Source organism: Dysidea avara, chromosome 9 (genome assembly GCF_963678975.1).
Source record: "Dysidea avara chromosome 9, odDysAvar1.4, whole genome shotgun sequence".
In the NCBI taxonomy this organism is placed as follows: Eukaryota; Metazoa; Porifera; class Demospongiae; order Dictyoceratida; family Dysideidae; genus Dysidea; species Dysidea avara.
Genome location: NC_089280.1, coordinates 25944007 through 25970539, shown reverse-complemented (window position 1 = coordinate 25970539; position 26533 = coordinate 25944007). Strand labels below are relative to the sequence as shown.

At 39.3% G+C, this 26533-nt stretch overlaps 9 protein-coding genes and 1 long non-coding RNA gene across 14 annotated transcripts; 4 read left to right on the top strand and 6 right to left on the bottom strand.

Moving 5' to 3' along the window:
* Positions 1-1428: 1428 nt before the first annotated feature.
* Positions 1429-3136, bottom strand: LOC136266001 (large ribosomal subunit protein eL28-like). 2 transcript variants are annotated; one of them, XM_066060953.1, is made up of 5 exons: positions 2995-3136; positions 1965-2045; positions 1785-1908; positions 1620-1732; positions 1429-1572 (listed from the first exon to the last, which is right to left on the bottom strand). In XM_066060953.1, exons 2-5 carry the CDS (start codon positions 2043-2045, stop codon positions 1486-1488), a joined length of 405 nt encoding a protein of 134 aa, XP_065917025.1. In that variant the 5' UTR covers positions 2995-3136; the 3' UTR covers positions 1429-1485. The 2 variants fall into 2 exon arrangements, with proteins under 2 accessions (XP_065917025.1, XP_065917023.1); XM_066060951.1 differs by having other exon boundaries at positions 1965-2049; positions 2995-3125.
* LOC136265991 (NADPH-dependent diflavin oxidoreductase 1-like) lies at positions 3089-6712 on the bottom strand. Of its 4 annotated transcripts, none has more exons than XM_066060936.1 (16): positions 6430-6712; positions 6295-6372; positions 5390-5487; positions 5239-5337; positions 5092-5193; positions 4974-5041; positions 4798-4924; positions 4613-4734; positions 4388-4560; positions 4185-4340; positions 3969-4040; positions 3795-3915; positions 3688-3747; positions 3448-3566; positions 3305-3399; positions 3089-3251 (listed from the first exon to the last, which is right to left on the bottom strand). In XM_066060936.1, the coding sequence occupies exons 1-16, from the start codon at positions 6559-6561 to the stop codon at positions 3107-3109; spliced, it is 1767 nt and encodes a 588-aa protein (XP_065917008.1). In that variant the 5' UTR covers positions 6562-6712; the 3' UTR covers positions 3089-3106. The 4 variants fall into 4 exon arrangements, with proteins under 4 accessions (XP_065917008.1, XP_065917009.1, XP_065917010.1 ...); XM_066060937.1 differs by having other exon boundaries at positions 3688-3741; XM_066060938.1 differs by lacking the exons at positions 3305-3399; positions 3448-3566.
* Positions 6434-6907, top strand: LOC136266003 (uncharacterized). The gene is made up of 2 exons (XR_010705858.1): positions 6434-6646; positions 6693-6907. It is a non-coding gene; the product is annotated as an uncharacterized lncRNA (long non-coding RNA).
* Positions 6844-9316, bottom strand: LOC136266000 (actin-related protein 2/3 complex subunit 5-B-like). Its single transcript, XM_066060950.1, has 4 exons — positions 9108-9316; positions 8959-9032; positions 7041-7217; positions 6844-6983 (listed from the first exon to the last, which is right to left on the bottom strand). The coding sequence occupies exons 1-4, from the start codon at positions 9259-9261 to the stop codon at positions 6921-6923; spliced, it is 468 nt and encodes a 155-aa protein (XP_065917022.1). The 5' UTR covers positions 9262-9316; the 3' UTR covers positions 6844-6920.
* A 221-nt stretch (positions 9317-9537) lies between these two features.
* On the top strand, positions 9538-13665 carry LOC136265994 (cyclin-dependent kinase 9-like). The gene is made up of 3 exons (XM_066060943.1): positions 9538-9722; positions 12559-12731; positions 12783-13665. The coding sequence occupies exons 1-3, from the start codon at positions 9559-9561 to the stop codon at positions 13628-13630; spliced, it is 1185 nt and encodes a 394-aa protein (XP_065917015.1). The 5' UTR covers positions 9538-9558; the 3' UTR covers positions 13631-13665.
* On the bottom strand, positions 13606-16081 carry LOC136265992 (outer dynein arm-docking complex subunit 3-like). The gene is made up of 14 exons (XM_066060941.1): positions 15964-16081; positions 15795-15916; positions 15667-15747; positions 15492-15620; positions 15293-15448; positions 15122-15244; positions 14950-15072; positions 14862-14898; positions 14704-14810; positions 14456-14557; positions 14291-14403; positions 14133-14235; positions 13841-14081; positions 13606-13794 (listed from the first exon to the last, which is right to left on the bottom strand). The coding sequence occupies exons 1-14, from the start codon at positions 16019-16021 to the stop codon at positions 13658-13660; spliced, it is 1632 nt and encodes a 543-aa protein (XP_065917013.1). The 5' UTR covers positions 16022-16081; the 3' UTR covers positions 13606-13657.
* Positions 16082-16127: 46 nt separating this feature from the next.
* LOC136267614 (polyisoprenoid diphosphate/phosphate phosphohydrolase PLPP6-like) lies at positions 16128-16802 on the top strand. The gene has a single exon (XM_066062773.1). The coding sequence runs from the start codon at positions 16128-16130 to the stop codon at positions 16800-16802; it is 675 nt and encodes a 224-aa protein (XP_065918845.1).
* LOC136265995 (uroporphyrinogen decarboxylase-like) lies at positions 16758-18423 on the bottom strand. The gene is made up of 9 exons (XM_066060944.1): positions 18263-18423; positions 18120-18199; positions 17963-18061; positions 17755-17916; positions 17506-17667; positions 17323-17460; positions 17176-17276; positions 17058-17124; positions 16758-17001 (listed from the first exon to the last, which is right to left on the bottom strand). Exons 1-9 carry the CDS (start codon positions 18369-18371, stop codon positions 16837-16839), a joined length of 1083 nt encoding a protein of 360 aa, XP_065917016.1. The 5' UTR covers positions 18372-18423; the 3' UTR covers positions 16758-16836.
* Positions 18375-21637, top strand: LOC136265988 (uncharacterized). The gene is made up of 12 exons (XM_066060933.1): positions 18375-18628; positions 18675-18779; positions 18838-19354; positions 19400-19548; positions 19593-19724; positions 19770-19910; positions 19969-20105; positions 20152-20400; positions 20449-20541; positions 20588-20713; positions 21317-21375; positions 21510-21637. Exons 1-12 carry the CDS (start codon positions 18518-18520, stop codon positions 21569-21571), a joined length of 1881 nt encoding a protein of 626 aa, XP_065917005.1. The 5' UTR covers positions 18375-18517; the 3' UTR covers positions 21572-21637.
* Positions 21565-26525, bottom strand: LOC136265993 (parafibromin-like). Its single transcript, XM_066060942.1, has 19 exons — positions 26355-26525; positions 26190-26295; positions 25304-25342; positions 25217-25247; positions 24199-24255; positions 24099-24154; positions 24024-24047; positions 23914-23975; positions 23764-23866; positions 23240-23344; positions 23088-23186; positions 22975-23041; positions 22813-22920; positions 22633-22765; positions 22434-22583; positions 22046-22146; positions 21921-21997; positions 21806-21870; positions 21565-21748 (listed from the first exon to the last, which is right to left on the bottom strand). The coding sequence occupies exons 1-19, from the start codon at positions 26483-26485 to the stop codon at positions 21712-21714; spliced, it is 1551 nt and encodes a 516-aa protein (XP_065917014.1). The 5' UTR covers positions 26486-26525; the 3' UTR covers positions 21565-21711.
* Positions 26526-26533: the final 8 nt, after the last annotated feature.

Below are 26533 nucleotides of genomic sequence, written 5' to 3'. Positions count from 1 at the left end.
TCTTACAACTGTTCAAATGCTGCTACGTTAGATCCCAAAGGATCCTGAAGGTGTGACTATGTTGGCTGAAGGTGTGACTATGTTGGCTGAAGGTGTGACTATAGATATGTAAGGGGTGCTGACTGCTGCATAAAGGACATTCTATATCAGTATACAATGATAGTACATAATTATGAAAGGCCATACGTGAGATTTTGTATTTACATGCATGTGTAGTTTGTAACAATTGATAACTGACTACCGGTATGACACAAATGAAATTGTGACTGATATTACCCTATGAAATTTTTCATAGGTTGCTACATAAATTCACTGCATCAAAATGGCTTTCATTGTATGCATCCAAAATTCATGGGTTGTGAAAATGGTCATGAGACCAATGAAAATTTCAATTTCATTGTTATATGTGAATTTTTTTCCTTGGAATTTTGTGTACTATATAGCTTGGGGGAAATTATCACTGATTTCAGGGTTTTGGGGATTATTAGACAGTGAAATTTTTATCCTTGAAATAATTAGATCCAGACATCCAGTATATGAGCAGTATAGGAGTCAAATACTCCTCACTGATGTTTGCCATACACTGGACTACACCTAGGCACCATACCATCAACATGAGGTAGTCAAAAATTGAGATGATACAGAGATGAGCGGTACATTTGAGAATCAAATCCCCATATTGAGCACCACAAAGTTGACGCATATAGCAGTAGAACATTAAGACCAGATGCTTCAACCAAAGAAAAGTTGATTTGTTTATACCGGAAGTGCCTGACTATTAGAGGACTTCAGTTTGATTTTTGTTTGTGTCTTAAGAATTTCTTCATTGATACATCCATGTCATACAATTTTCCATTACACCATTTTCCATCACTCCTTTATTGCTATTTTTACTTTACCCGTGGAATACCTATATATGGTTGTACAGGATAGATGATAGACACCAACAGACAAACAATCAACAGATCAAGATGATAATCTACTAGCAAATTGAAATGATGAATAACCAGCAAATCAACAGTGATGCACCTACAGGTCAAGGTAATAAACCAGCAACAGATCAAGATAATAAATCCAAGTAGTGATCCACCAATAGATCAATGTTAACCCACCCAACACATCAAAAAATGAACCAGAACAAGGTGATTATCTACCAGCAAGTAATCCACCAGCAGATCATCGTAGTCTATCAGCAGATCAAAATGGTAAAGCAGTACATCAAGGTGATAATTCACCTTATCAAGGTAGTAAAGCAGTAACAGATACTTCAACAGGACATCGGTAAAGAAACAACAGAATTGATGTGGTTTACTTCAGAGATTTGCTCTACACCACCATCTACCAGACACCAAATGATAGTTTTAACACTTGATGAAGAGCACTACATTTGATACCAAAACAGCATTAATGGCTGCAAGATAGTTGCCCTTTTCAGCTTTATATACGATATATTGAAATAGTCAACAATGACAACAAATGGATTAGTTATTTCTTGCCGCTTCTTTTACGAAGAGCTTTCTTCCCCTTAGACTGCTGGCTGGCCCAATAGGCACTTGCCCGACGTACTGCACACTACAGAATGACAATAATGAGAATCGTCTAAACTACATCGTGCTCACTTCAATCAAATCTTTTCTGTACTCGCTAGTGCCCAAGCTTTTTCGAATTGAATGGTAAGTCTTCCTGCGGTTCTTGACCAACGCTGTCTTCTTAACTGTAAATTGTCTAGCGTCTGCAACGGACAGCAGTAACCACGTGACTAACGAACAAGAAACAAAACTTACTTGTCTGTTTTTTGGTGACAAGAGTAACACCTTTACCTTCAGGTCCATTCTCTATCCCAACTGCTTTCTTGTTGACAAGGCCACTGAACTTAAATGAATTTTTATTGGCCAAATTCATTGGCTCCTGTGACAAGTTACCAACATAGTTCAAAATATTTCTTATTGCCATGATAAGCTTACAGTGCTGAAGGTAACTCCATTCTTTTGTAGTATGAAGCTGGATGACTTCCTGATACACTGCCACTGAAGATTTGCAGACATCTTTCTAGCACAACATATATACACACTCATCTTGTAGTACACAATACTTATACACACGGCAAGACACAAAACAATTAACAATAAGCCTTTTACTGGATAACTGATCAAATGTGAGGGGAAAAGACATATGCCAAAACAATTTCATCACCATCAGTTGGCTCTATTTAACTACCCAATTTTAAATGTCTAGATCAAAGTTATCTCTGCTCAGTAGGAATTGTTTTTAGGGTTGTGCTGTTTTGTAAATGCCAATCTGTGTTTGGTTGCTGAGGTAGGTAGCACATAAATATACACTGTAGGTCAATCTGCAACCCAGGGTCTTGACCAGAGAAAATTATATATTTCTTCTTGAAATTTCAACCACTATTTTATCTCCAATGGGATCCCATGCCATTGGTAGTCCCTCATTACAGTCAGTGTTGTAGCATTTGCAGGTGTACATGTCAGCACGCTAGTCGGGTTAGTAGTACACCAAGCAGTAAGAGTCAGTATAACTAGCTGTGCTCTGTATACTGCTTCTCACTATGCACCATTCGCAAGTGAGCAGATCTACTACAGTACAGGGTTTATTTCATCATAGTAGAGTCTGCTCAAGCTTTAAAATGTGTTATAGGTCTTGTGGGTTAACATAATCTATACAGCTATCAATTATAGATTATTTCTTTGATCAACTCAAGCATAATTTTGTAGTGACTGCGCCTGTGGTCACAGAACACGAGCCTGTCCTAAGCACAGATGTGTACTGGGCTGAGCGTATGTTGGGAGACTACAAGCCATCACAATCGTAAAATAAAAAACCTTTTCTTCCAGTAATCGTGGCCACATCAACGAAATCGGTTGCTGCCATTTTGTTGCACAATGCGACATGACGAAAACGACCACAATTATATTCCTTTGTACTGTCCATCAGTTACATACACTTCCTAAACTATATAAACACCATACTCACCACTTAATACACTTCTAGTCCCGCTGATTCTCCTGCTCCTTTCGCCACGTGTTACCTCGTATCGCAGTAACGCACGCCCGGAAATTTATTCTAATTAACGCACAATTATATTTTAACTCCAAGTTTCAAACTGCAAACGTCTACAAATCTCCATGTCTTTCAATACTTTATCAGTCTCAGCTTCTGGTAGCTGGCCATCCTTCACAAGTACAGACTTCAATGCCTCTACTACATCCACTGGCATCCTCTTGGCATTGCTACACAACAAGTCAAGGGCAACTCTAGAAATATTACAATGACTAATACTTACCCAGCAACATATACACACGCCTTCTGGTTGATTATAAAATCAGATACAAGCTTGCCATTATTGACAATGTCATGTTGTACATAGTGTTTGTGCTCCTATTACAAGCTACAGTTAACATACACTGACATGTTTAGGAGCAGTACCTTATCACGTGAAAATGCTGTAAACAGTTTTAAACATTCTTTAGTACACAATAAGCTCCACTCATGTTCAAAGAAAAAATCAGCTGATTTTGAACGGCAGCCAAAAAACATAACATTAGCTGCAGAAGTAAAATCATAACTTTGCTAAAATGTGGCTACAACTAAATAAACACTAAGGAATGCACAACTGTATGAGTGTGACACTACTGACACACTTGGTAAAACTAAACAGTAACTTACTCTGGCAATTTCTTGATACACGTTCCTCAATGGCAGCTCTAAATGGCGCACATCCTGTTCCTATGGCAACCAACAATGGTAGGCCACACACCCTCACAACAAGTCACCTGGTCCAATCATAATCACTGGGGTAGTAGGGTCTGTTGGGAACACAAAGGTACCCAGCACTACCCACACCGGGACACTTGCTCCAGGCTCCAGCGATGCCAACCAGTTAGAACACACCCCCTACATATTGTACATAACACAGTCACACAAACCTTAGGACAAAACTGACTTACTCTTCTCATCTTCACTAGTTTTGTTTGGTACTTCACAACTGCCATTAAGATTTGTATCACTCCAGGATGGGCCTAGTGGTGTATGTGAAATAGCAGTTATGAATACAATGCTGGATACAATAGGACCCTCAAAGTTAAGGCCACTGCTGAAGACAAACATAACACAACAACAACATTGCATATAAAAGGAGCTAGTTACTACATATAGTAACATACGATGGAGGAAGAAGCAATGGAGAAGGCTCTTGGCTGCAGTACTGGAAATAGATCAAATAAATAAGAAACAGGAATATGTGTGGTAGCTGAGGGAAAATCCATCAACACTTCCAATGAGGTGCGCCGTACTCGATTACAATAGCTGTACAACTCATCCTATTAGAACACACACTTAACAACAAGGTTATACAGTGTTGAGTTACCTGCCCCTCTGGTGAACAGAATTCTGCAAGTCTTTCTCTCTCCAAATCTGACTGTGTAAAGCTCATCAATAGTTCAAAGAAGTAACGTCGAGGGACACACTGTACATCCAAATAATGTGTGAAGAGATACTGGAATGTGCAGGGAAGTGGTAATCCATTAGGCAATGGACAATCTATAACAACAGCAATGGCAAACTACACACTGTGCATGCTGACATGAACAACCTTTATCATTTTGTTGCAGGGTAAAGACAGCAGTAGAATCCAGCTGAAGTAATGTGGTTATTTCTTGTACAACATCACAAGTGTTCTGTGGCTGTATCATCACAACGTCGCCAGCTTTGTGACTACATACAACATTGTAGTAGTTGTATAAGACAGTGTATTAAAATGATGGTACGTATATGCACCTCATTCCTGACTGAGATACATCTAATGTTATCAAGCGAACATCTTGGAAATGGTTAGCTGCTGTTACTCGTTCATTTCCTACCAGTTTGGCAGGAAACGGTCTACCTCGATCATAAGGCTGGCCACCTGTGAGCAACCTGACCAACATGGTTGACAATATATACCGGTACTCAACTGTGCTCTGTGACAACAGGTATGTCTGCGTGACCAGGTAGTAACTCAATGTTATACCTTGGAGGTAAGCTAAGTGTTTCATTAGAACAGAACACAGTGACACTAGACTAGCTACTCACAGCTCAAAATCACCCATGGCCAATAAGCCAACAGGTAGAGGGTACATTGTTAACAAAACAGACCACAGTTCCTTGACCCACCGATCAATTCCAGCATCACACCTATAAACACTTTACTATCAGAATTAGTACGCTGGTACCACTCACCCAAATTCTTCTTGGTCATCAGCTAAGCCTAAAGGGACAATGCTGGTCCCTCCAAGTTGTAAGAGACGTCTGTATAATTTCTTACCAACAAAATTAAACCTGTAAAAATAGTGCCAACATTAAAAGGTGATGCTATGGGGACACTTGCTACTTTTGATAAGAAGAATCTCCAAGACCAAGGACACCAATCTTTACTGAAGTAAGGGAATCAGTTGGTAAGTTCTTCCTCAGCAAAAACCGCCACATATGCTAGAAACAAGCACACATACATATCCAAATAGACTAATGAATCTATCGATATATTGTCCCCTCATCCCCTTGGCAGAGGCGGGAAGTTTACAGGAGGAAACTGGTGCCCCACCATGGGGAATTTGACAACCGATCATTAGCACCCAAGTATTTTTGTTGCTACTTACAATACAACGCGTCATATCTCCATATTGCAACTAGGCTTATGTTGGGGTTTTGACAAACTGGATTTTCCCTAACATGGGGCATTTGACATTTGAAATCCCTACCATAGCCCCATATATGCTCAAGGGATGAGGGGGGGGGGGATAACATCAGGCACAGCTGACCCTTTTTAGGCATCCTGAAAAGGGATCTGGTCTGTCTACACATTAAGGATCTGTGTCTCTGTTAATGAAAACTGGTGCATACAATGAAATCGCAGTATTGTTAATTATAACAATGTATAGTAGATGCATGACATAAGTAGGTAAATAGGACTACAGGGTTGAAACGGAAGTTGTATAAATTTGCTTTGCATTAGGGTGGGTAAATCAAGGGTTACAAAAATCCACCTGTGACCCTGAAGATATTGTCTCCACAGCCTTAACACAAGCATAAACACGAGTCAGTGGCATCACCAAACAATCACTGTCATGGTCTAATTTTTCACTATTTACTATGGTTGTTATGTAACCCTTAGCACAAGCCACAGTACATTTGTACATTTCTATACTTGATGCTAGACAGACCCAGGGTACTTAAAAAGGGTTGGCTGCACCAGACTAGGGCAATTAATATGTTAATGCCTAGCTGCATAATCCAGACCTTCATATTATCAGGCTCATCTCCCTGGCCAGTAGTAGCTACCACAAATATCACCACTGGCTCCTGGATTAGCTCAGCCTATGGCATACACAGAGATGTAAACAGCTGGATAAGTGCCTATATTCTTTACAATGCCTTGTTATAAGCGTCCATTGCGAAAACTCTGACTGCAAAATGTCTCCTCTTTGCATCTCTTCCGATTCTCTCCGCTACATCTTGTGCTGTGCCCGTCTGGGACCCAAACAAAACCAACAGCTTTCTTTCCATGATTTATCCTAATTGGAGCGCACCACAAGAATAATGGAGAGCGAAGATTGCGCGAAGGAAATAGATCATGACTTCGACGTATCTGGTAAGGATATATAATCTGCACATTTACTCCACATAAACACCCACAGATATTGTTGCCCTTGATAAGCAAATGGATCAAATCGATGCCGCTCTCGCTGTGATGGAAGGGAAGAGTGATTCGCTGCGTTCTGATGCACTCAAGTTATTAGAAGACATCAAAGAAGTCAACCAAACTGCGCCAAACAGTAACAACAAAAATTCATGATAATAATTAATAGTCTATTGCTCAAAAATATTATTTTATCAAGTTACAAAGTAACAATGAGCACTCCCGACTAAACAGTCCATCTGTCAGCCATTACTCGGACAATGCTCCCCAGACCTCCAACTTCAAATGCCTACAACATGGATTAACATAATAATATAAGATAATTCACTGTTCATTGTAGAATTACCTTTTCATGCCACACTAGAAGAATTCCACATGAATTTTCTGTCGGTTCTTGGAATCCACGGTAAATATATTTCATAAGCATGTCAATTTGATCAGAGTTTAGAGCTTTTACAGCTTTGTCAACCTCATTCGTCCGGAATCGTGTGAGGACATCCAACACCACAGTAAAGTTACGATCCTAACGTAACAAAATCACTTTCATTGTGTACACGACTACACGTGTATGTAAACATCAGTGATGGTGTTCATAACAGGACTAAAGTTTTGTCTCCCGAGACTCTGACTAGAGCAATAATCCATTCTGCAGGCCCCCACACTGGAACTTCCCTACAATGGACACTCTAGGGCTATTAAATTTTAACCCATCTTTTTCTGCAGAAGGTTTTTCTTCCTCAGAGGTTTTAAAAAATGGAAGTATAAATATAGACCTTTTGGGACCAATAAATTGTCTTTAGTTGTTAAGAGTGTGTGTCTAGTCATGCTACATGGCTACGTCAGCACTTCCAGTTTTAAAATGATCACAGTTCGAACAAATCCTAACATATGCCTCAAATTATGGCCAGCCCAATATGAATGCCCAGCCCCGACATTGGGGTACAGAGCATTCATTTAGTCACTAGGGTACAGAGAAAATAAACACCTAATTTAAAATAAATTTGGGTCTCGAATGAATGCCTAGTCAGACAATTCAGTGCAGTGCCATAAACAACGAGCAAAATGTTTAATTGCCTTCTCTTTAAACTTGAATCTGTGAATAAGCTGAAAAAACACCAAGAAAAGTATGAGACAGGTAACGCCAGCCTTGTCTAGTCACCAGCACGATTTTGCTTGAAAGGAATAAATATCTGAGCCATAAATATAGTAAACTAAATAAATAACACTACCAATGACAACACAAAAACTGTCATTTCAACAGAGAATAAACAACAATACACACACAAATAAGCATGTAGGGTTAATGATATAGAAATCCAATGACAGGATTCCATTATTTTCCTCCACTGGCACAGACAAACACAATATTCTAACAAGCTATAGATGCCAAATAAGACTTATGCATGTGGGAAGGCCAGGTTCCATCTATAAGCAGTGTCACATTTGGTGGGAAACAATCAGGAGTTGAGAGCTACTGGTAACATTACGAACTAAGTTGATGTACCTCTCTCTGTAGATACCTACAAGTTGTATGGACTCTTGTATGTATCCATTATTGGTAAAAACTGTGTTGAAGCAGTAGTATGAATAGGGTAATAGGGTTTTCATGGCATATATGGTTATTACCATGTTTGAGCCTGCTCTACTTATGCATCTATCAATGTAATCCCCAACTACCACAGATATGGGCTGAGGTGGGGATTTGCACAACTGAAAATTACAATTCCCCACCTACTGTGGGGAGTTTGGCGATACAAACCCCGACCAAGTCTCGACTTGCAAACCCCAGGAATACTGGGTCTAGGAGGGGATCCGTGCGGTCATGTGGTGTAGGTCTGGTGATGAGTTGGTGCGAGTGGATTCTAGTATGAATGTAGTAGCTATAACACCTGAGACACTCCTTCCTAAACTGAAAGCACACACTAAAGCAGACACTTTCACTACCTTAGTGAATTTCTTTAGTGAAGACAAATCTCCAGTTGGGAAAATTTAGTGATCAATCCCCCCACCATTCCCCACCCTCAGCCCGTATCTGTGGTAGTCGGGCATTGCATTGATAGGCACAATATTGTATCACAATTCTGTATGTTGATAATGTTTACGGAGGGCATAACTCCAGCAGAAACTTCTGCCACATAAATAAATATAGACAACATTAAAAGCAACAACATTTCAATGAAACTTGTATCTATTACTCAATAGTTTGGTTATGGTATGGATTCTTTTATTACATCAACTGTTACAATCATCACTGCTTGACTCACCTTCATTGGTCCTTTAAGTTGTACTGTACTATCACCACCCAAAGCCACTTTCAGAGCCTCCATATTATTACCTGTAAGACTGAGTTAAGGAACACACTACCATTAAATTTGTTCAAGATATATTTAGTGCCCAAAATAAAAAGGATATGATTGAGTGAGCTTCTTTACTTCTGCTTCTTTTTGCGCTACAAAACTGTCATCGTTTCCGCTCGGCGCATCTGCTTCGTCTTCTTTGTAAGCATCTTCATCAAAGTCTTCAACGTTCACTTTCCTAAACTTGTCGCTTCCAGTGTTCTTGGACATCTTGACTGCACTTGGTGAACACACCCGAGCACGTGATCCCAACAAGCGACACGTGAGGTAAGGTAAATGCGGATATTTCCGGACAGCGCACAATTCCGGACACTTCGTGTATAGCACCCAAGAATGAATCAACTAGAACACACTTTTCGATTTTTATAATCCCTATAAGAATAGCTATTCACACCAGAAATTTCAAGGCAATCCGTTGTTTCGTTCCTGGGCTAGCTTGGTAAAGGTGCCAAAGTGTCCGGAATTGTGCGCTGTCCGGAAATACTCGCATTTACCTTACAGTTAATTATGAGTGGCAAGGTGGACCCGTTGTTCTTTTCCAAAGAGTCTGGACATGATTCAAGCAGTAGTAGTGGTGGCGGTGGTGCGATAAAGGAGAATTACTCGTACCCTTACTGTCCAGAAGTTAGTAAATACACTCAACTCGCCATGGTGGGGCAAGGAACATTTGGGTGAGTGGTAGGAGTGCTTTTTTTTACTGGGCATGCCCAGGAAAAAAAATGAAATTACAACAAGATTAGCATCATGATTTCATTAGGGGTTGATCGTACTGAAGGATGCTTTAGACCTTGAGTGACAGGATTATGTTACTCAAAGAGTACTGGTCCTCAAATGTCTATCCATGACCTCACATATGATTGAAAACTTACTATTAGAAATTAATTGTATGCATATCCTGGATTCCAGGCTGTGTGTCTCTCCTCAGGCACTTGCTTAGACTGCAAGCTGTAGGTGGATAAGTCACCACTTGAAATGGATTTTGTGTGTGTTTTAGTGACGTGTTTTGGACTGACATTTTTTTTTTGTTTTTACACGTGCTAAGGTTGGATTTATTGAGTGTCACTAGCTAAGGGCCTTCAGCCTGCTGAGCTGAGCAGTGGAATAAGCGAAAACTCTTCTAAGGATTTTGCTACTAATTATGTTCTACAGCACTTATACACTCCTTACTATTGTGCTACATGGAATGTGATAGCAAAGGTTATTGAAATTCTTTATCAAAAACAAATGGCAACAACTTTCATATGCTATAGTGCACAGACTTGAAAAGGTTCAGATCTGCTACATCATTACAGCAAGATGCCATTTAGTTTTTGTTGATAAGACCAACCATTCCAAAGATATGAATATGTGAAAACAATGTATGAACGTTGAGGTAATGAAGGACAAATTAACTTCAAGAACTTGTTCTCGGGATTTCTAAAACATGTTTTATTCCTGAAATTTACTTGATGCGTTCACATTTGTGACCAAATTTATTAGAATTGCATAGTACAAGCTTACTGCTAACTCCAATACTTAACTGCTGCTATCACATTCCCTGCAGCATAACAGTAAGGGATATTAAGACTTATAAGTGGGGCAGAGCATAATAAATAGTTGTGAGGTTAGTTTCTGCTTAAGAGTCACCCATAATTTTCAGCATTTTCACAAGCGTACAGAGAATACTCTTTTTGCTTATCCCCCCTCCTCCTACCCAAAAGCGTACTATAAAAATATTGATGTGATAGCCATTGTATGATCAGTGTTAATTTTTATGTTTTCTTCAATACATCTGCCTGCTAATCCTCTGACTTGTGAGAACATTAAAAGAATGTTGATTATTTATATATAGCCTTGTGTACACTACTTGGCTGCAAAGCCAGTTCCTGAAACAGGCATTCATACTCCAGCTACACCTCAGCTTCTACCACCTAACCACCAAACACTAAACTGAATTATTCTCTGTGTGTACTACTAAGATCAACATTTTTAAAAAGCGTACAGGTGAACTTTACCCCCTCCCTCCTAGCGTACTCTCTGTAGTCTTGTGAAAATGCTGAAATAATGGATGATCCCCATTGCTCTATATTCATCATTTGGTAGTGGGCTGAAGGTAGCAAGACTCATCTTAGTTTGTGTAAAGCTATAATATAATCCAGTCCAGTGATTAGTTACACCCAATAATAACAAGTTCTGTGAAGTTTAAGTTTGATTAGAGATAAATGTCCACTAGTCAATCTGCAGCTTCCTTGAATCACTACTATTACTACTGTTGTATGTCTGTGATCCCTTATTGAACTTAAAATTCCCTTATGCTTGTTTGTTTACTTATTTGTACCATAGCTATGACTGGTGAACCAGTACATACTAAAAAACATCGCTGGACTTAATGTATGTCTGAATGTGTGTCCCATTTACTGAAACAGCGAACACAAAGCTTTGTTTTCAGCTAGTCATACACAGTGTTAGACATTGCGAGGAATGCCTCTGCAATCAATCCAGTCATTTCAGAAAATACAGATGATTTTTGTTACAAACATATAGGGAAGCTATTGCACACCACTGCAAATTGACACCTTGTACTGTCAGTGAGAAGAAAAGGACTACAAAAGTAACTCCATGATGTGTACATTGGGCTGAAGTGACATCTAACAGTGAAAAAATCACAGCCTTCATCATTATTGAGTTACACTTCTCTGAAGGCATCAGGCAGGCAGTTAGTCAGTCTGTAGAAAATTGTGTTCAGATTTTGGCTGCTCTGAAGATACTTTTGGGGCTTGATTCTACTTTTACCAATACAGGTGTACTGCCAAGGTGCAGTGAAGTTATTGTGAGGCTGGTTTTTGGTCAGTGTTTTTTTGTGAGAAAATACAAACCTCCTTGACCCCTAATGTACAGTAATATTGTATGATAAATTGACCTGGAGAATCAAGACACCTTGATAATTATAAACACAAGGTGTAGTCACTTTCACTCTGCCAGTTGATACACTAGTGACCAAGATTAATTTTGAAATGTCACTTAGATTGCTATATTTCATCTTGATTCAAGATCATCAACTATTAATTTCTCAAAGTTGGCCTTTGAAGGTGCTTGATTGCCACATTTGTGGACATCTTGATTCACTGCAGAAAGCCCCCTAGCTACTTGATTGGATCTTGATCCCAGTTGCAAGTTTTCAGTATAGAAATAACTAGTCTGGGTACAATACTATAGACTTGAGGGGTAGCTACATCCACACTGCCAGCTGAAACACAAGTGACTGGGATTGAGAATTTTGTTCATCAAAATTTTACCTTGGTCCATGTGAGATTTTTTGTGTTGTACATCTTAGGCATTTGATTTTTTGGCCGATTCTCTACAAAATGCTTTTGATACAGTTTAGAACCCATTAAAGCACTGGTACCTGCTTGTATTCTCTAAGTAATATGAGCTATGTAGAAAAGCAGTTGGGCACTCCTGAACATGATGTGTGGGTGAATGCAGATGTTGTTTATCAGTTACTATTGAGGTGTTGTGTACATGTAGTGAAGTGCACAAGGCTCAAGAGCGTTCCACCGGACGATATGTTGCTCTGAAGAAAGTGAGAATGGAGAATGAAAAGGAGGGCTTTCCAATGACAGCTCTCAGAGAAATCAGAATACTGCAACTTCTAAAACATGAAAATGTCATGGAGTTAATAGAAATCTGCCGTTCCCGAGGTACTGTATATCAGTTGTGTTATAATAATTGTTGTTTATTTTGCCCTCTAGCTACTCCATACACTCAGCAGGATAGCTGCAGTATCTATTTGGTGTGTGAATTTTGTGAACATGATTTAGCTGGACTTCTGAGCAATCCAGCTGTCAAGTTTTCCCTTGCTGAGATTAAGAGACTTCTTCAACAATTGTTCAATGGAATGTACTACATTCACCATAACAGAATTCTTCATCGTGACATGAAAGCTTCAAATATTTTGATCACAAAGAATGGAGTCCTAAAGCTAGCTGATTTTGGACTGGCCAGAGCTATTGGGGCAAGCAAAGGACAGAAGAGGTATACAAATCGTGTCGTCACCCTTTGGTACCGTCCACCAGAACTATTGCTAGGTGAACGTAACTATGGTACAGCTATAGATGTATGGGGTGCAGGCTGTATCATGGCTGAAATGTGGACTCGTAGCCCAGTGATGCAAGGGAACACAGAGCAACATCAAATCACTTTGATCAGTCAATTATGTGGCTCCATCACTACAGAAGTGTGGCCTAATGTTGACAAACTTGAACTGTTTGGAAAGTTGGAATTACCCAAAGACCAGAACCGCAAAGTCCGTGACAGACTTCGTCACTACATAAAGGATTCCCACGCCATGGACCTACTAGATAAACTTCTAACGTTGGATCCCTCCAAGAGAATTGACAGTGATGGTGCACTGAATCATGACTTTTTCTGGGAGGCTCCACTCCCAGAGGACCCAGCTAAGACCCTTGCACAATACAAGACTTCAATGTACGAGATGCATGTAAACAAGAGGCAAGGTGGAGCTCGAGCCCCTCCCCCAAGCAATGCAGCCCATTCAACCAATGACCTATCCAGTACAATGACCGATAGAGTATATTAAGTGATGTTTTAATGATAATACATTTGTTCACTTCCTTCGCTTCTTTTTACCAGCATCATCATCATCTTGTGGTTTCTTCTTAGCTTTAGAATCCAATAAGGCATTCACATTTCTCTTAATAGTTTCACGAGAGATAAATTCCTCATCACTACTACTGTCACTCTCTACAATGGGATGTCATAAACTACACACATTGTATCAACAACTCACCAAATAGTGTTGAATGTGATGATGTCTTTGGAATAGCCACTCTTGTGTTATTAGCTGGAATGAAATCAGACTTGTTAAAACATATTTCATGATCTTCCATCTCTTTCTCAATAGTGTCCAGGTCTCGTGAGGACAATTCTTCTACCAGCATGACTAGTTTTTGTTCGCAACTGCTAAGTTGGTCAAGAATAAACTCATCTGACGATGGGTCCATCTTGGGCTTCAAAGTATGGCTGTTTGGCTGTAGCAGGTACAGTTTTAGAATATAAAACAATATTATAAATTGACCTACAGCTTTTAGGTGTTGCAATTTCTCTGCCAAGTGTTCCACACCAGCTTTTACAGTAGTCATCAGTTTGGCTGATTGGTCTGCCTTAGCTTCAGCTTCTTCACAACTAATCATGTACACAAATGAATTATTGCTATTTACAACAAACAGCAATAAATTACTTCTTTTCTCCTTCAGTGAGATGAGCTTGGAATTCCTCCAACATTCTTTGGCCACTAGACATCTTAGCTTCTCCGGAATATTTCATTTCTTCAAACTGCAATTGCAGTTTTTCCTAGTACAAGTTATAATTATTACACAAACAGATTTACACAATTGCTACCTACTTTCTCCTCTTTGAGACGAGCCAACTGTTTACCGTTCTCTTCTTTGAGGCTATCCAGATGTTTTTTAGTGTCTCCTTGTGATAAGAAACGATCAACAACCTCCTACGATTACACACATGGGAGTTGAGTAAAAACAATACTGTCAGTGCAAATTTGCTACTAAAAATTACTCCTTAGAGTAAATACAAGCCCCTTGAAATGTTGGCTGAACTTACTAATGATGCCAACTAGCCTTATACATATGGTACCTGAATATCAGAAACACCAGTAGTATCCTTGATCTTAGCTAGAGCATCTTCATAGGATGAGATCTTAGCTTCCTGGTCTTGTCCCCCAATAGTTATTTGTACTTCAGCTAGGTAAGTAGTATATTAAACAGGTGGTATATGTGGTAGCTATAACTTACTCTGAATAACATCATTGTCTACAGACATGTGGTGAAGCTGTCAAGCAAAAATATTATCATCACTACAACCAAAAATCTCTAGGCTAACCCTTCGCTCCACCCTCTCTGCAAATTCTTTCTTTTCATCAGCTTGTCTTTTATAATCACTTAGGTTCTTTTCCCTCTCCTTACGTGCATCACTTGATTCTTGCTCCTGTTGGCTTAGTTCAGTCTGTGACATTTTTAAGTAATTCTTAATAACTAAAAATCTTCATACATACTTTGGCCATGTCCCTAGCAATCTGTGCATCGGTGCACATAGTGGTGAGTTCTTTAAGGTCTCTTCTACGTTGCCTAATAGATTTCTCCAGTGCATCAACTTGATTGTCAAATTCTAGTCGCTCCTATAGATATTGTTAGATTGGTATACCATATAACCAACACCTACGCACTTCTTGAAGCTGTTCAACAACTTGTTGATAAATCTTTCTCACATGATTAGCCTCGTTACACCTGATGATGGCCTTGTCTAGCCTGTTTTCCAACTCCTTGCACCGTTGAGCTACTGGGGAATTCCCAGCAGGGGTAGCTAATATGGTTGCAGCCTCCTACATGCAGAGGATTAATACTATATTGCAATTATAGTCAAACCTGGCTCAATAAGTCGTGTTCAGTTTGAAGCCTCTCAAGTAATTCAACTTTGGTTTGAGCAGCAGCTTGTAAAGCGTTAAACCTTTTGATCAGCTCACACACTCTCTGGTCATACCTCACCACTGCTTCCTAGAAGAAAACTATGCAAGAGTTGTTTATTACTATAATAGCTCACTTGTCCATTTATCCCCTTCAAATCAGCTGGCTGTCTTACTCCATACTTCGCAAACGCTCCGGTTACAACATCATCATCCGCCTATGCCAGTTGAAATTTAACATTATTTCGTTAGCGAACAATCTTGCCTTTAGTTTAGCTGCTAGCTTCGAGCGTAAAACTTTGTTTTCAGCCCTTAATCTTCCAATTAATGCCTTGTTCTGCTCTTTTCTACTAGTAGCGCTTTCTTCATAAGCTTTCTTGTCACCGTCTAGGTGAATTATTAGTCGCTAAACGTCACACACAATCTTGTATTACCTAACAAAGCTAGTTTATTTCTCAATTCTTCAATTTCTTCAGCTATCGTTTGAGCCATCTTTAGTAACTATGACAACAATTTATCACGTGCCAGAAAATGTGCCAGGTATTGGCGCTCTTTAAATAGATTATTTATTTGTGAGCAAGTTGCTTGGCGGGGCGGTATGAACCACTTTAATATTTGCGTTCCTGAAGTTGCTAAGGTCACCTATTGGAGTGACGCAACGGATGAGTTCAAAGGAATCACCCTATCAAAGAACAGGCGTACATTTATGCAAAAGGTGTTTCATCAAGATGAAGTATGGACTAGCCAGTTTTGTTTGTGTGCCAATCCAACAAATAGATGGCAACTGATACTAAGATTGTTATGTTTGCTGTTTGAGATATCAGGTCATGGTATTATTTGGTTTTTGTATGCATCTGTGAAGTGCTGTCTTACAAACAGCTGGGACGAGGCAGTGTTATTGGCTGTTGTTCTTTTGCTGGACATTTTAGTGATTGCACCAGTTAAAGTGATCTTTAAGAGGAAACGACCGGAGTTGGACAGTGGCAAGATGTTAGGAAGTGTTTCTCAAATTGATGAGTATGCGTTTCCTTCTGGACATGCATCCAGAGCTGTTGCCATAACAATGCTATATGTGGTGATGTTTAGCTTATCACCTATGGCAACGACTCTCTGGATCATGTGGGCTGTGGGTGTGTGTCTATCCCGCGTGCTATTAGGTCGTCATCATGTAATTGATGTAATAGTTGGAATGATGGTCGGATTTCTAGTCTACTGGCTACTAAACATCTCAATTCCATTCCTTCATGAAGCTAACTTATTAGTAACAGTCTGACATTTTATTGTAATACTACAAGTGTTGTCATGAGTTATTTTTGGTTGATTATTTCTCTACTTATGGAGTGTACAGAATCCACAAATGCCTTTACGTTGTCTGGGTTCATCGTCGGGTATATCCCATGTCCAAGGTTTGCTATGTAACGCTGTGTTCCAAACTGTGTCAGCATGTCCCTTGTCATCCTATCAATCTCATCCTAACATTCAAATATGTATAAATTATATCATTATTTCTTAAGGTGGGTGTTCCTACCTTAGAGGCGTAGAGTGCACAAGGGTCTAGGTTACCCTGTAGTGTTACACTACCACCAGCTGTTTTCCTGTGTTAACCATCTCTTATGAATATGTAGCAGGTTATAGATAGGTTTTACCGTGCATCTTGTGGTTGTATAGTCCAATCCAAGCCCAATATATCATACCCCAATTGGCTGAGTTCTTCAATTGCATAGTGAGAACCTTTTGCAAACACCGTCTAGAATATATTGATGTTTAAAAAGGCTACTAACACCCACACTCACTATTGGGACCACAGGGAGGTCATTCTTACTCAACTTCTCCTTCACACGACGGACAATTTGGCCAAGGTATGGTGTACAATATGTGGTGAAGGACTGATTGGACAGAATGCCTCCATGAGATTCAAACACTTGCAACATCTAACAGTGTATATAGGATAACATTGTGAGGAACAGCCAACTTGCCTGTGCTCCAGCTTGTACTTGGCCCACCAGAAAATCTACGCAGACATCAGAAATGATTTGGAGCAAGCGATGTGATGCCTCCTGATGTTGATATAGCCATGACTTTGCTTTACTAAGTGTGGGACTGCCCCCACCTTCAATCATATATGACATCAATGTCCACTAAATGTAGAAAAGATGTCACAAGTATATTGGTGCCCGGAAGTTAGGCTGGCCACAAATTGTCCTGCTTGCTGTTTGATAACTTACAGGGGAGCCACAGAATCCTATTAGTGGTACTTTACCCTCCAACCGATGTCTTGTTAACGTGATGGCAGCAAAGACATAGTTTAATTCTTTGTTGACGTCAACTGGGTAGCTAAGTGACTTGATATCGTCAGGTTGTTCCAATGGTTTGGGGAAATGTGGTCCCTGCAAGCTAACCAGTAAGCACTGGGAATTTTAAATAAGAAGGTACCTTTCCTGGTAGCATCTCCACTGTCATTCCTAAGGCTTGGGGCACAACTAAGATATCACTAAAGATTATAGCAGCATCTAAAGCAAATCTCCGGATAGGCTGCGAATACAGACAAATCCGTAATAAATGTTACGTCACATTACGAGCTGTGTTGCACCTGCAGTGTCACTTCACAAGCTAGCTCTGGCGTACGGCAAATTGTGAAGAAGTCGTGCTGTGCACGGACGTCCTGGAATTCTATAAAATAGGAAAAGTATACTAGTCGAAATGGCGAGCAAAATTAAACTACCACCCACTCACCTTGTAAATATCTTCCTGCTTGTCTCATAATCCAAACAGGCACCTGCTCAACTTGCTCGCCCTTAGCAGCTCGCAGTATTAAATCGTTAGCTAACTTAGGAAATTCCATTTCTGTATTCTAAATATTTCGATCGTTTAGCTATAAAAGTGCAGCCAGTTCAGGGAACAATCGGTTTTATGAACGAGTTTTGTAGATAGTCATACCTTATTTATCAGACCAAGCTCATTGTTAAAAAGGTGGGATGAACCGCGGCCATGTCTGCTAGCGAAGCTGCACTAAGGGTGATTCATCGCTTGATCGCTTACTTTGAGTTGGTGGAGAAACCGAAGTATTCACAATGGAACAAACAAAAAGAAACAGATCAGGTGTAGTGCTTCGTTATATAGGAATGCTTTATAGTTGCTTTTGTAGTGCGAGTGCATTGTGTCCTCCAACGACGCTGTGGTTGTCGTAGAGGAAGCTGAAAGGATATTAGCTTCAGAGGATAACTTACTGTACATTCCAAGCCCTGTTATGGTAAATATCCGAATAATAGATAGAATGCGACACTTGAGTGTGTTCTTCGTGTTCATAGGCGTGCGGGGATATTCATGGACAATTTTTAGATTTACTACAGCTGCTTCATCTGACCAATGGCTGGAACTTGCTCCAACCACAAACAAACAATATTTCAACGACGTTACAATTTTCTCATACTGCGACACTGCCATATATGTGCCCCATTGATGATCAATTCTCTGTTAAATTCCTCAAGTCCATGCGGACACCTCATTTCAACTTCAGTGGACATAACTATTTATTCCTTGGGGACTATGTTGACCGAGGATCATTTTCTACAGAGGTTATTTTATTGCTGATGTCACTGAAAGTGCTTCATCCAAACAAAGTGTACTTGTTACGTGGCAACCATGAATCACGCAGCATGACAACACACATGTATGACGATGGCTTTAACTTTCAAGAAGAATGTTTTGCTAAATATGGAAGTGAAGAAGTATATGAAACTTGTATGAAGTGTTTTGATGCGATGCCACTGGCAGCAATTGTACAATCAACTATTGGCAGATGGTTTTGTGCCCATGGTGGATTAGGTGAGTGCTCTGATCTTGTGAATATGTGTATAGTAGTCTGTGCAGGTCCCAAGATCACATGTTTGGATGACATAAGGGGGATCCCCAGAAGACGCGAGCCCCCTATAACTGGTCCCATGTGTGACCTGCTATGGGCTGACCCATTGCTTGAAGAGGTGTTAGGATATTCCATGAAAGATGAAGAATATGAAGAGGTAGATCGTTTAACATTAAATTGTTAAACTATCTTGTTGAACAGTTCCTAGAATTAGACTACTTACCTAATCCACCTCGTGGGTGTTCCCACTTATTTGGCTACCCAGCAATAATGGAGTTCATTAAAACTAGCAAAATTGTTGGCATAGTGCGGGCCCACCAATGCAAGGAAGAGGTAATGGAGATTAATTTGTCTTTTCATGTAATGCTGTACAAATAGGGCATATCATATCATTACAATGAAACAAGATTCAAGAGCTTCCCATTTCCATTAGTGACCACAATTTTCTCTGCTCCTAACTACTGCGGTACCCATAGCAACAAGGCAGCAGTACTAGTATTTGGTGTGGACAACGTTCAGGTATTAACAGTTGCAGTGTGAACAGCACGGCCTACACTGTTGTTAATATGCTTCACAGGTGCTGAAATATGATGACCTAGGTAGTTATACAATTGAGGAAATCCCACACATTCACAACCCAACTGATAGTTTATTCCAACCAACTCCTACTCTGACACTAGATCAAAATATGTCAACAATAGATTCTGATCCCGAGTAAGTTCTTAAATCATCAGGGTGATCTGTTTAGGATATATTACAGGGTATCTCCACAATCCAGACATAGGGTACGGGCCCTTAGCCGACCTGAAGCACAACTTCTGACTCCGGAAGTGTTGAAGTTTCGGGAGGAAAAGAGAAAGAAGTTACGTCGAAATAGCATCAATGTTTTGGCTCGTGATGGGATGCATGAACTTGGCAGTGAAGCATTTCAACGAGCAGTGAGAAGAGACTCAGTACATGAATCTCACCCAGGATGGCAGAGCTTGCGGCGTATGACGGGAGTGATAGGGTGAGTGGACTTTGTAAATATCATAAACCATCACCGTGTTTGAAATAGTCGACTACAAACTATAAGAAAGAAAACATCATTAAAGAGTTTTCCTGATGTAAATGAAACCACACCCACCAGTCCTAGTAGCTCATTGTCAAGGTAACAACTGACTATATGGTAGTGACCTTATTACTGGTCACCATAGCAACTTGCTGGAGATGGTTAAAGACCAAGATTTGAACCAAATGAGACATGTGTTCAACTCTATAGATGTTGACAATGATGGACATTTAAGTTTGTCAGAAATGAGAAAGTTTGCTAGAGAAGTCAGGTATAAAGGCACAGAATTGCTTGAAACACTTCGAGCACTTATAAAATGGCTTAAGCTCAAGCACCTTTTAAATTATGTCATAAATCACTTTATAGTGTTTAAATCGTAACCATATATAACACTTCATGTTCTACAAGTTTGTGGGTGTAACAGGTAGTTGTGCCAACAAAAATATTTTTACAAGTAGTTGACTACTCACCAAAAGGTACAAATACACATATGTAACCAGATTTGCGAAAAGGGGTCTTCACACACATTCAATTTACCAACTTGGACAATCCATAACTTTAGTTTGGAAAAAGCTAATAACTTGATATTTGGTCAGCAGTGAGTACCAACATAGCTTAATGGATGGAGAAAATGTTTATGTTACTTGAACACTAAGTTATGGTCTTCCAAGTTCATAGAATTGAAAGTGTGTTGAAGACCTCTTTTTGCGAATCCAGTCAGATATCTTTAAGGATGTAAATGTACTCCACAGTGAATGTTTATATGTCTGGACCAATTATTCAACAGAATAATAGGTTTTATCTATTGTGCCCTTAGAGTTTATTTTAGAATAAGAGTTCATGAACACGTGCACTTCTACACATTTTCTTATAGTGATTATTGTGAAAAAAGTTTGAGTGAAGCAGACCAACTGATGGGTGCCATGGACAAAGGTGAGTACACATCGTTGTATGTCAACATTACCCCTCTGTTTGTGTGACCATTACCCTGTATTTGTCAACCTGTATGTCATTATACCATTACCCTTTGTGCGTGTCACCATTGTTCCCATCCTTCCCCGTGACAGATAATGATGGCCGAGTGAGTTTTGAAGAGTTCACATCATACATGAGTAAACTGAGTATGTAATAAAATTAATGATTATCTGAATGTAAATTTTATATGTTAAATTTTATATGTATATATGCAATTCGAGTAATATGTAATTACGGAAATGTTTATAATTATCCTACTAAATTATAGAAATACTCATTACCGATGTCAGTAGTCTAGAATCGAAGATGAGAACAATTCTTCATCATAAACCTGCATATAACCAGTTCAAGAATCAGACCAGCTAGCTGTAATACTGAATTTGCTCACTTGTCCAAAGTATCCCAAAATTTCAATACTGATGCTTTATCCAAGTGTCTCTTGCTGCTGCTAATCTAAGGGTGGTCTCATTACACAGGTTGATGTTACTCTAAACAATGCCTACCTCTAACACCTGCACATCCCATGTTTGCACATTTGGCTCTAGTTTTGTGCCGGTAAACTTCAAATGAAATCCTTTCACTAAGCAAAGTTAGTCAGCAACTTGTCTCTTAGAAAATTCCCACTAACTTTTAGTGAATATATCAGCTGGGGATCCCCCTTTCAGTGTCCATGGCCACCCTTTGAATTGCCAGCTAGGACCAGCGACGAATACAGCTACAACCCTCTTCCTGTAGTACAACACAATCATCAATATTACTTGTAAAGTTATTTAAAATGCCACTATACTATATTTGAAGCTGTAAACAGAAACTGGTACTGAAATATTGAAAACATTGCATACAACAATTATAGGGACAATCACTTAATTAACTACAGCAAATACCAAAGAATAGGAAGGAAAAATAAACTTTCTGTTGACAGTATAGTAGGGTAGCTGAACTACTTAGCTAAAACTGGTACTTGCAATTAAATAAATCATGTTTTAAAATGTTAAAGATTTAGCCAATCAACCTACCAGTCAGCAGGTCCCATTTTTAAAGGGTTATCCATTATTTGGTAAGGAATAGTGATAGTTTGTCCAGGGTGTTCATGATCGGGCTTCTTTCGCTGTAACATCACCTCTGCTTCTCGTTTCTTACTCTTTTTCTCTTCCATGCTCACGTACCTGTGTCACCAATAGCTTCACTGAATCTGAATACAAGGGAATTCCCCACTTTTGATCTTGTAGGAAATCCACAGCATTGTATATTGTAATGGATGATGATACTGTAGCTGGAACAATTATGATTGGTACTCTTGACTCCTTAGAAACTGGTTGTTGCTTAGCAACTGGGGCAGGCTTAGTGACTGCAATTGACAACAGTTACCATGACAACTAACAATAATGATTATACCTTGTTTTACTGACTGTTCTTGATGTGGGTTGGCCACACCTTCAGTCACAGACTTGAGATTCAGTCCATGATATGTGCCCATTGTGTCAATTTTAAAGTCCTCAGTTTCTGTACAATAATACACCATTAAATCACACACATAACTATACTTAATAACATAACCTTCTTTTCCACGAAACCTCTCCTGGTCATATCTGCTGTATCCATGGGTTACCACCTGCCTTGTATCCTAGCAACCAACTATATTCCATAAGGGTACATGTCTAGCCACTTACCTGTTTGGGTTGTTTCTGTGCATCGATTGCCATGGTGCCTACTCTACCATCTTCACGAGCCTTCACAGATTTTAACAATTCCACAATATTGTCATATTTCTGTTACAAGCCAGATAATATCCTGCTAGGAATGGTTTCTGTTATTATCATACCTTGCTAGTGCTCTGTAGCACACTACTTCTTGTTCTGTGATGCCGCTCTTTCTTAATTATGTCCAATGTCAAGTCTAGCTCAGAATCCATGAAAAGTCGTTGTTCCTATTACCATGGTAATAAGCCAGAGAGTACAAAATATTTATGTTGTGCAGTAATAAATCTTTAGACTAGACACTTTAAGACAAAGAATTTTATTACTGCAATATAGAAGGTAAAAATGTACAGAGCCAGACTTGTTGGGACCAAAGGTCGTGAAAGTAACAAAATGTCACAATCGCTCAGCCCTACTGAAGGCTGCTCGATAGCTTTGTGCCGGCATGTTCTCACTCGAGCTCACACTTGAAAGTTCTTTGATCAGTAAAGCCTGCCTTGCTCGTGTATGAAAACTATAGCACTAAAAGAGTGGTCTCAAGTTTAAATATAGCACTCAGCTTTGCTTCATGCTATATTTGTCTCTATATTTTCATATAGCACTTGTGGCAGTACTTTAAATAATACAAGCCTTTTAGAAACTAACTCACTGCATTAGCATCGCTGTCCATTTTTATAGTCTGTCTTTTCTTGGCCAATCTCTTTGCTTTAATAGCAGCGATCTTCTCAACTGACATGGCTTCACTCAGGGACCTACCATATCACATAAAACATAATATGCAAAACACATACTTAATCACCTAATTTGGTCGGTTATGGCTCCACCCTCTTTAGGTGCTGACAGTTTAGCTGCCAATCGTTGCTACACAATATGTTACCATGACAACTGTTCTGTCATTAACTACAATACCTTCTCCTCCAGTAAATGTTTACTCTACAAAAGGTGTCAAAAAATAAATCATGAAAATAACAAAATGGCAGTTACCTCTAACTTTAACTTCTTGACAGCATCTGGAGCATCATCATGGTGACGTTTAGGTGCTATGACAAAACAATAACCACACACCACCCACACACAATGTTACCTGGTGTGGGTATACCCATCTCAAGAGGGACACTCTTATCAATACTGGTAGAGGTTTCTGTAACAATAACCAATGGTTAAATAATAAACCTTCAGTAGAGTTGTCAACTGACAGCAAATATATAGCCCAGAGCAAGTTGGTCAAATGTCACAACCCTTTGATGTATAGAGGGAATCCATTTGATGTTAAATAATATCTTCACGAAAGCGTGAAACAAGAGTTGAGTTACAGAAGAAAGTTGGCAAAAATAAGAAAGCTATGGAGTAGTTGCATTGATATTCATTGATTAGTAATATCACTTCACAGCTGGAAGAAACAGGCCATTAAATTCCAGTTTATGCCACAGAGTTAACCCAGTCCCATCTTTATTCCCATTCATGAATTGGCTATTAATGCAAGTAACTCACTCAGCATAGCAATTTTCCCCACTCTTTCTTTGACTGTGCACAATCGCAAAAAAGTTTCATTTTCTCATGATCACACGGGAGCCATTGATTTTTTTCTCAAAACAAGGTATCTAGTAACCGTTACTAACTTAAAATGAGATAATTGGATACACTCTATTTGGCAATTTTCCCCACTCTTTCTTTGACTGTGCACAATCGCAAAACAAACAAAAAAAAAATTCTCACATAGGAACCATTGATTTTTTCCTCAAAACAAGGCATCTAGTAACTGTCACTAACTTAAAATGAGGTAATTAGATACACTAGTACTTTATTTGGCACATTCTATTGCACAACCATAACTGATGCCTGGTATTGACACTGATATTGGAAACCAGTATTGTTCCATGAGAAGTATGGATAATGTAGAAACATTATCCTAAAGTTAACATAATTATATTGTGTTGTGGTGACTGAAGAAAGGTTTGTGAGGAGGCACAGGCTTTGGTATTGAGTAAAATGTTTGGGGTTGAACCTATTTGATGTTTGATAACATGTCACCAACTTCCTCTGGTATTAACTTGGATGTCACATGATCCCCCCACACATCACATGATCCCCACATGATTTACCTGACTCTCCATTGAGATAAGCCAACAGTGCCTGTTATCATAGCAATGACGTGCACATGGTTACTGATCACTACATGTTGGTCATACCTTCCTATCTGGCAACTTCACTGACAATATCTTCTGAGTCTGTAACAATGCACATGTTAGCCTAGCCAAGTAAGCACAGTTGGATACCACAAGGGGAATTTATGCCCTTGTGTAAAGAGGTGTCCTTGATTCGTACACAGTGTGTGTGGTAAGTATTGTGTGTGCGTATGTGTGTGTGTGCTGCACATGTACATATACTAACAATACAGAGCATAGTAGTGATTGATTATCATGCAGAGGTAATGGCTTGGCAGAGACCAACAACAAACAATATCCATTGTTGGGTCTTGTAACTATATGAAGACACATTATAATACCCTCCCCTTCCAACCTCTCACAGCATGCACACTAGTTCTACAATACTCAAATCAAGCAAATACATGTACAGGGATGCACATATAGTATTCATACAAAATCGTCAATATTCAATGGTGCCACGTGTGCACATTCACCCATAGCTAGGATAACCATGGCACTCTCCTATTGAGGAGTCCAGCATGGATTGATTCTTAGCCTCAAAATTATTCACAATGAAATATACTAGAAATAAATTTAAATGCTAAGCCAGGTTTGATCCTTTAAATCCTGCAAATGTCGTCAACTATGCACGCGCGCGCACGCACGTGACAACACTGTCAAACAGATCACAGTGGTCTGCAACAACATAAACAAAATTCCTTTACCATAAACTTAGCTAATACAGCAAAAACTGCACTGACATTTACCATAGACCAACAAAACAAAAACGTATAGTGGAACAAATACTTAGTACGGCTGAAATGTGAAGTGACTTGATTTGCAGACCCCATTTAAGCGCCCCAGGAGCTAGCTTTTCAATATATATATACATAGACCCCACCCCCAATAAATAACACTTATCACATACATTAGCTCTCTGTATATACAGCGGATGAGACAAGCTGACATTCTTTAGTAGAAACAGTAGCGACTCTAGACTGTAATAATCCTTTGGGCTGCTTTCCTTAGCGCCTCTAAATATACACAGTACAGTATTATATAAATTACAAGAATTTTATAGCGTCTGAAATACCTGAAAATGAGATAGTTCGTCTTGACGTTCTTGGGCCAAGCTAACTGATCAAATATAATAAGATTATCTCTCTCAATAATCTCCTTCTTCTGAATATTGTACTGTCTTAACAGCGATAGACAATCCGCCATCTTTAATGTTTTAACGCACGCCTATGAAATTATAAGATCTGACCGGCA

Bases quoted from the DNA above. Each gene is read 5' to 3' on its own strand.
- LOC136266001 (XM_066060953.1), bottom strand. From the start codon at position 2,045: ATGTCTGCAAATCTTCAGTGGCAGTGTATCAGGAAGTCATCCAGCTTC. The intron at 1,733-1,784 runs GTAAGTTTTGTT...TGTCCGTTGCAG, and splicing joins TGTCACCAAAAAACAGACAA to ACGCTAGACAATTTACAGTT. The intron at 1,573-1,619 runs GTGAGCACGATG...GTCATTCTGTAG, and splicing joins ACAGAAAAGATTTGATTGAA to TGTGCAGTACGTCGGGCAAG.
- LOC136265991 (XM_066060936.1), bottom strand. From the start codon at position 6,561: ATGGAAAGAAAGCTGTTGGTTTTGTTTGGGTCCCAGACGGGCACAGCA. The intron at 4,041-4,184 runs GTATGTTACTAT...ATACACCACTAG, and splicing joins CCATTGCTTCTTCCTCCATC to GCCCATCCTGGAGTGATACA. The intron at 3,748-3,794 runs GTGACTTGTTGT...TGGTTGCCATAG, and splicing joins AGTGATTATGATTGGACCAG to GAACAGGATGTGCGCCATTT.
- LOC136266000 (XM_066060950.1), bottom strand. From the start codon at position 9,261: ATGTCCAAGAACACTGGAAGCGACAAGTTTAGGAAAGTGAACGTTGAA. The intron at 7,218-8,958 runs GTGAGTCAAGCA...TTGTTACGTTAG, and splicing joins AACTTAAAGGACCAATGAAG to GATCGTAACTTTACTGTGGT. The intron at 6,984-7,040 runs GTAATTCTACAA...TCCATGTTGTAG, and splicing joins TTCTAGTGTGGCATGAAAAG to GCATTTGAAGTTGGAGGTCT.
- LOC136265994 (XM_066060943.1), top strand. From the start codon at position 9,559: ATGAGTGGCAAGGTGGACCCGTTGTTCTTTTCCAAAGAGTCTGGACAT. The intron at 9,723-12,558 runs GTGAGTGGTAGG...GTGTACATGTAG, and splicing joins GTGGGGCAAGGAACATTTGG to TGAAGTGCACAAGGCTCAAG. The intron at 12,732-12,782 runs GTACTGTATATC...TTTGCCCTCTAG, and splicing joins AGAAATCTGCCGTTCCCGAG to CTACTCCATACACTCAGCAG.
- LOC136265992 (XM_066060941.1), bottom strand. From the start codon at position 16,021: ATGGCTCAAACGATAGCTGAAGAAATTGAAGAATTGAGAAATAAACTA. The intron at 15,449-15,491 runs GTTTGACTATAA...CTCTGCATGTAG, and splicing joins AACACGACTTATTGAGCCAG to GAGGCTGCAACCATATTAGC. The intron at 15,073-15,121 runs GTATGTATGAAG...AAAATGTCACAG, and splicing joins TTGCTAGGGACATGGCCAAA to ACTGAACTAAGCCAACAGGA.
- LOC136267614 (XM_066062773.1), top strand. From the start codon at position 16,128: ATGAACCACTTTAATATTTGCGTTCCTGAAGTTGCTAAGGTCACCTAT.
- LOC136265995 (XM_066060944.1), bottom strand. From the start codon at position 18,371: ATGGAATTTCCTAAGTTAGCTAACGATTTAATACTGCGAGCTGCTAAG. The intron at 18,200-18,262 runs GTGAGTGGGTGG...CCTATTTTATAG, and splicing joins AGCAGGAAGATATTTACAAG to AATTCCAGGACGTCCGTGCA. The intron at 17,125-17,175 runs GTAAAACCTATC...TGGTTAACACAG, and splicing joins ATACAACCACAAGATGCACG to GAAAACAGCTGGTGGTAGTG.
- LOC136265988 (XM_066060933.1), top strand. From the start codon at position 18,518: ATGTCTGCTAGCGAAGCTGCACTAAGGGTGATTCATCGCTTGATCGCT. The intron at 18,780-18,837 runs GTAAATATCCGA...TCGTGTTCATAG, and splicing joins ACATTCCAAGCCCTGTTATG to GCGTGCGGGGATATTCATGG. The intron at 21,376-21,509 runs GTGAGTACACAT...TCCCCGTGACAG, and splicing joins GATGGGTGCCATGGACAAAG to ATAATGATGGCCGAGTGAGT.
- LOC136265993 (XM_066060942.1), bottom strand. From the start codon at position 26,485: ATGGCGGATTGTCTATCGCTGTTAAGACAGTACAATATTCAGAAGAAG. The intron at 23,187-23,239 runs GTATGATAATAA...GGCTTGTAACAG, and splicing joins TGCTACAGAGCACTAGCAAG to AAATATGACAATATTGTGGA. The intron at 23,042-23,087 runs GTAAGTGGCTAG...GTTGGTTGCTAG, and splicing joins CACAGAAACAACCCAAACAG to GATACAAGGCAGGTGGTAAC.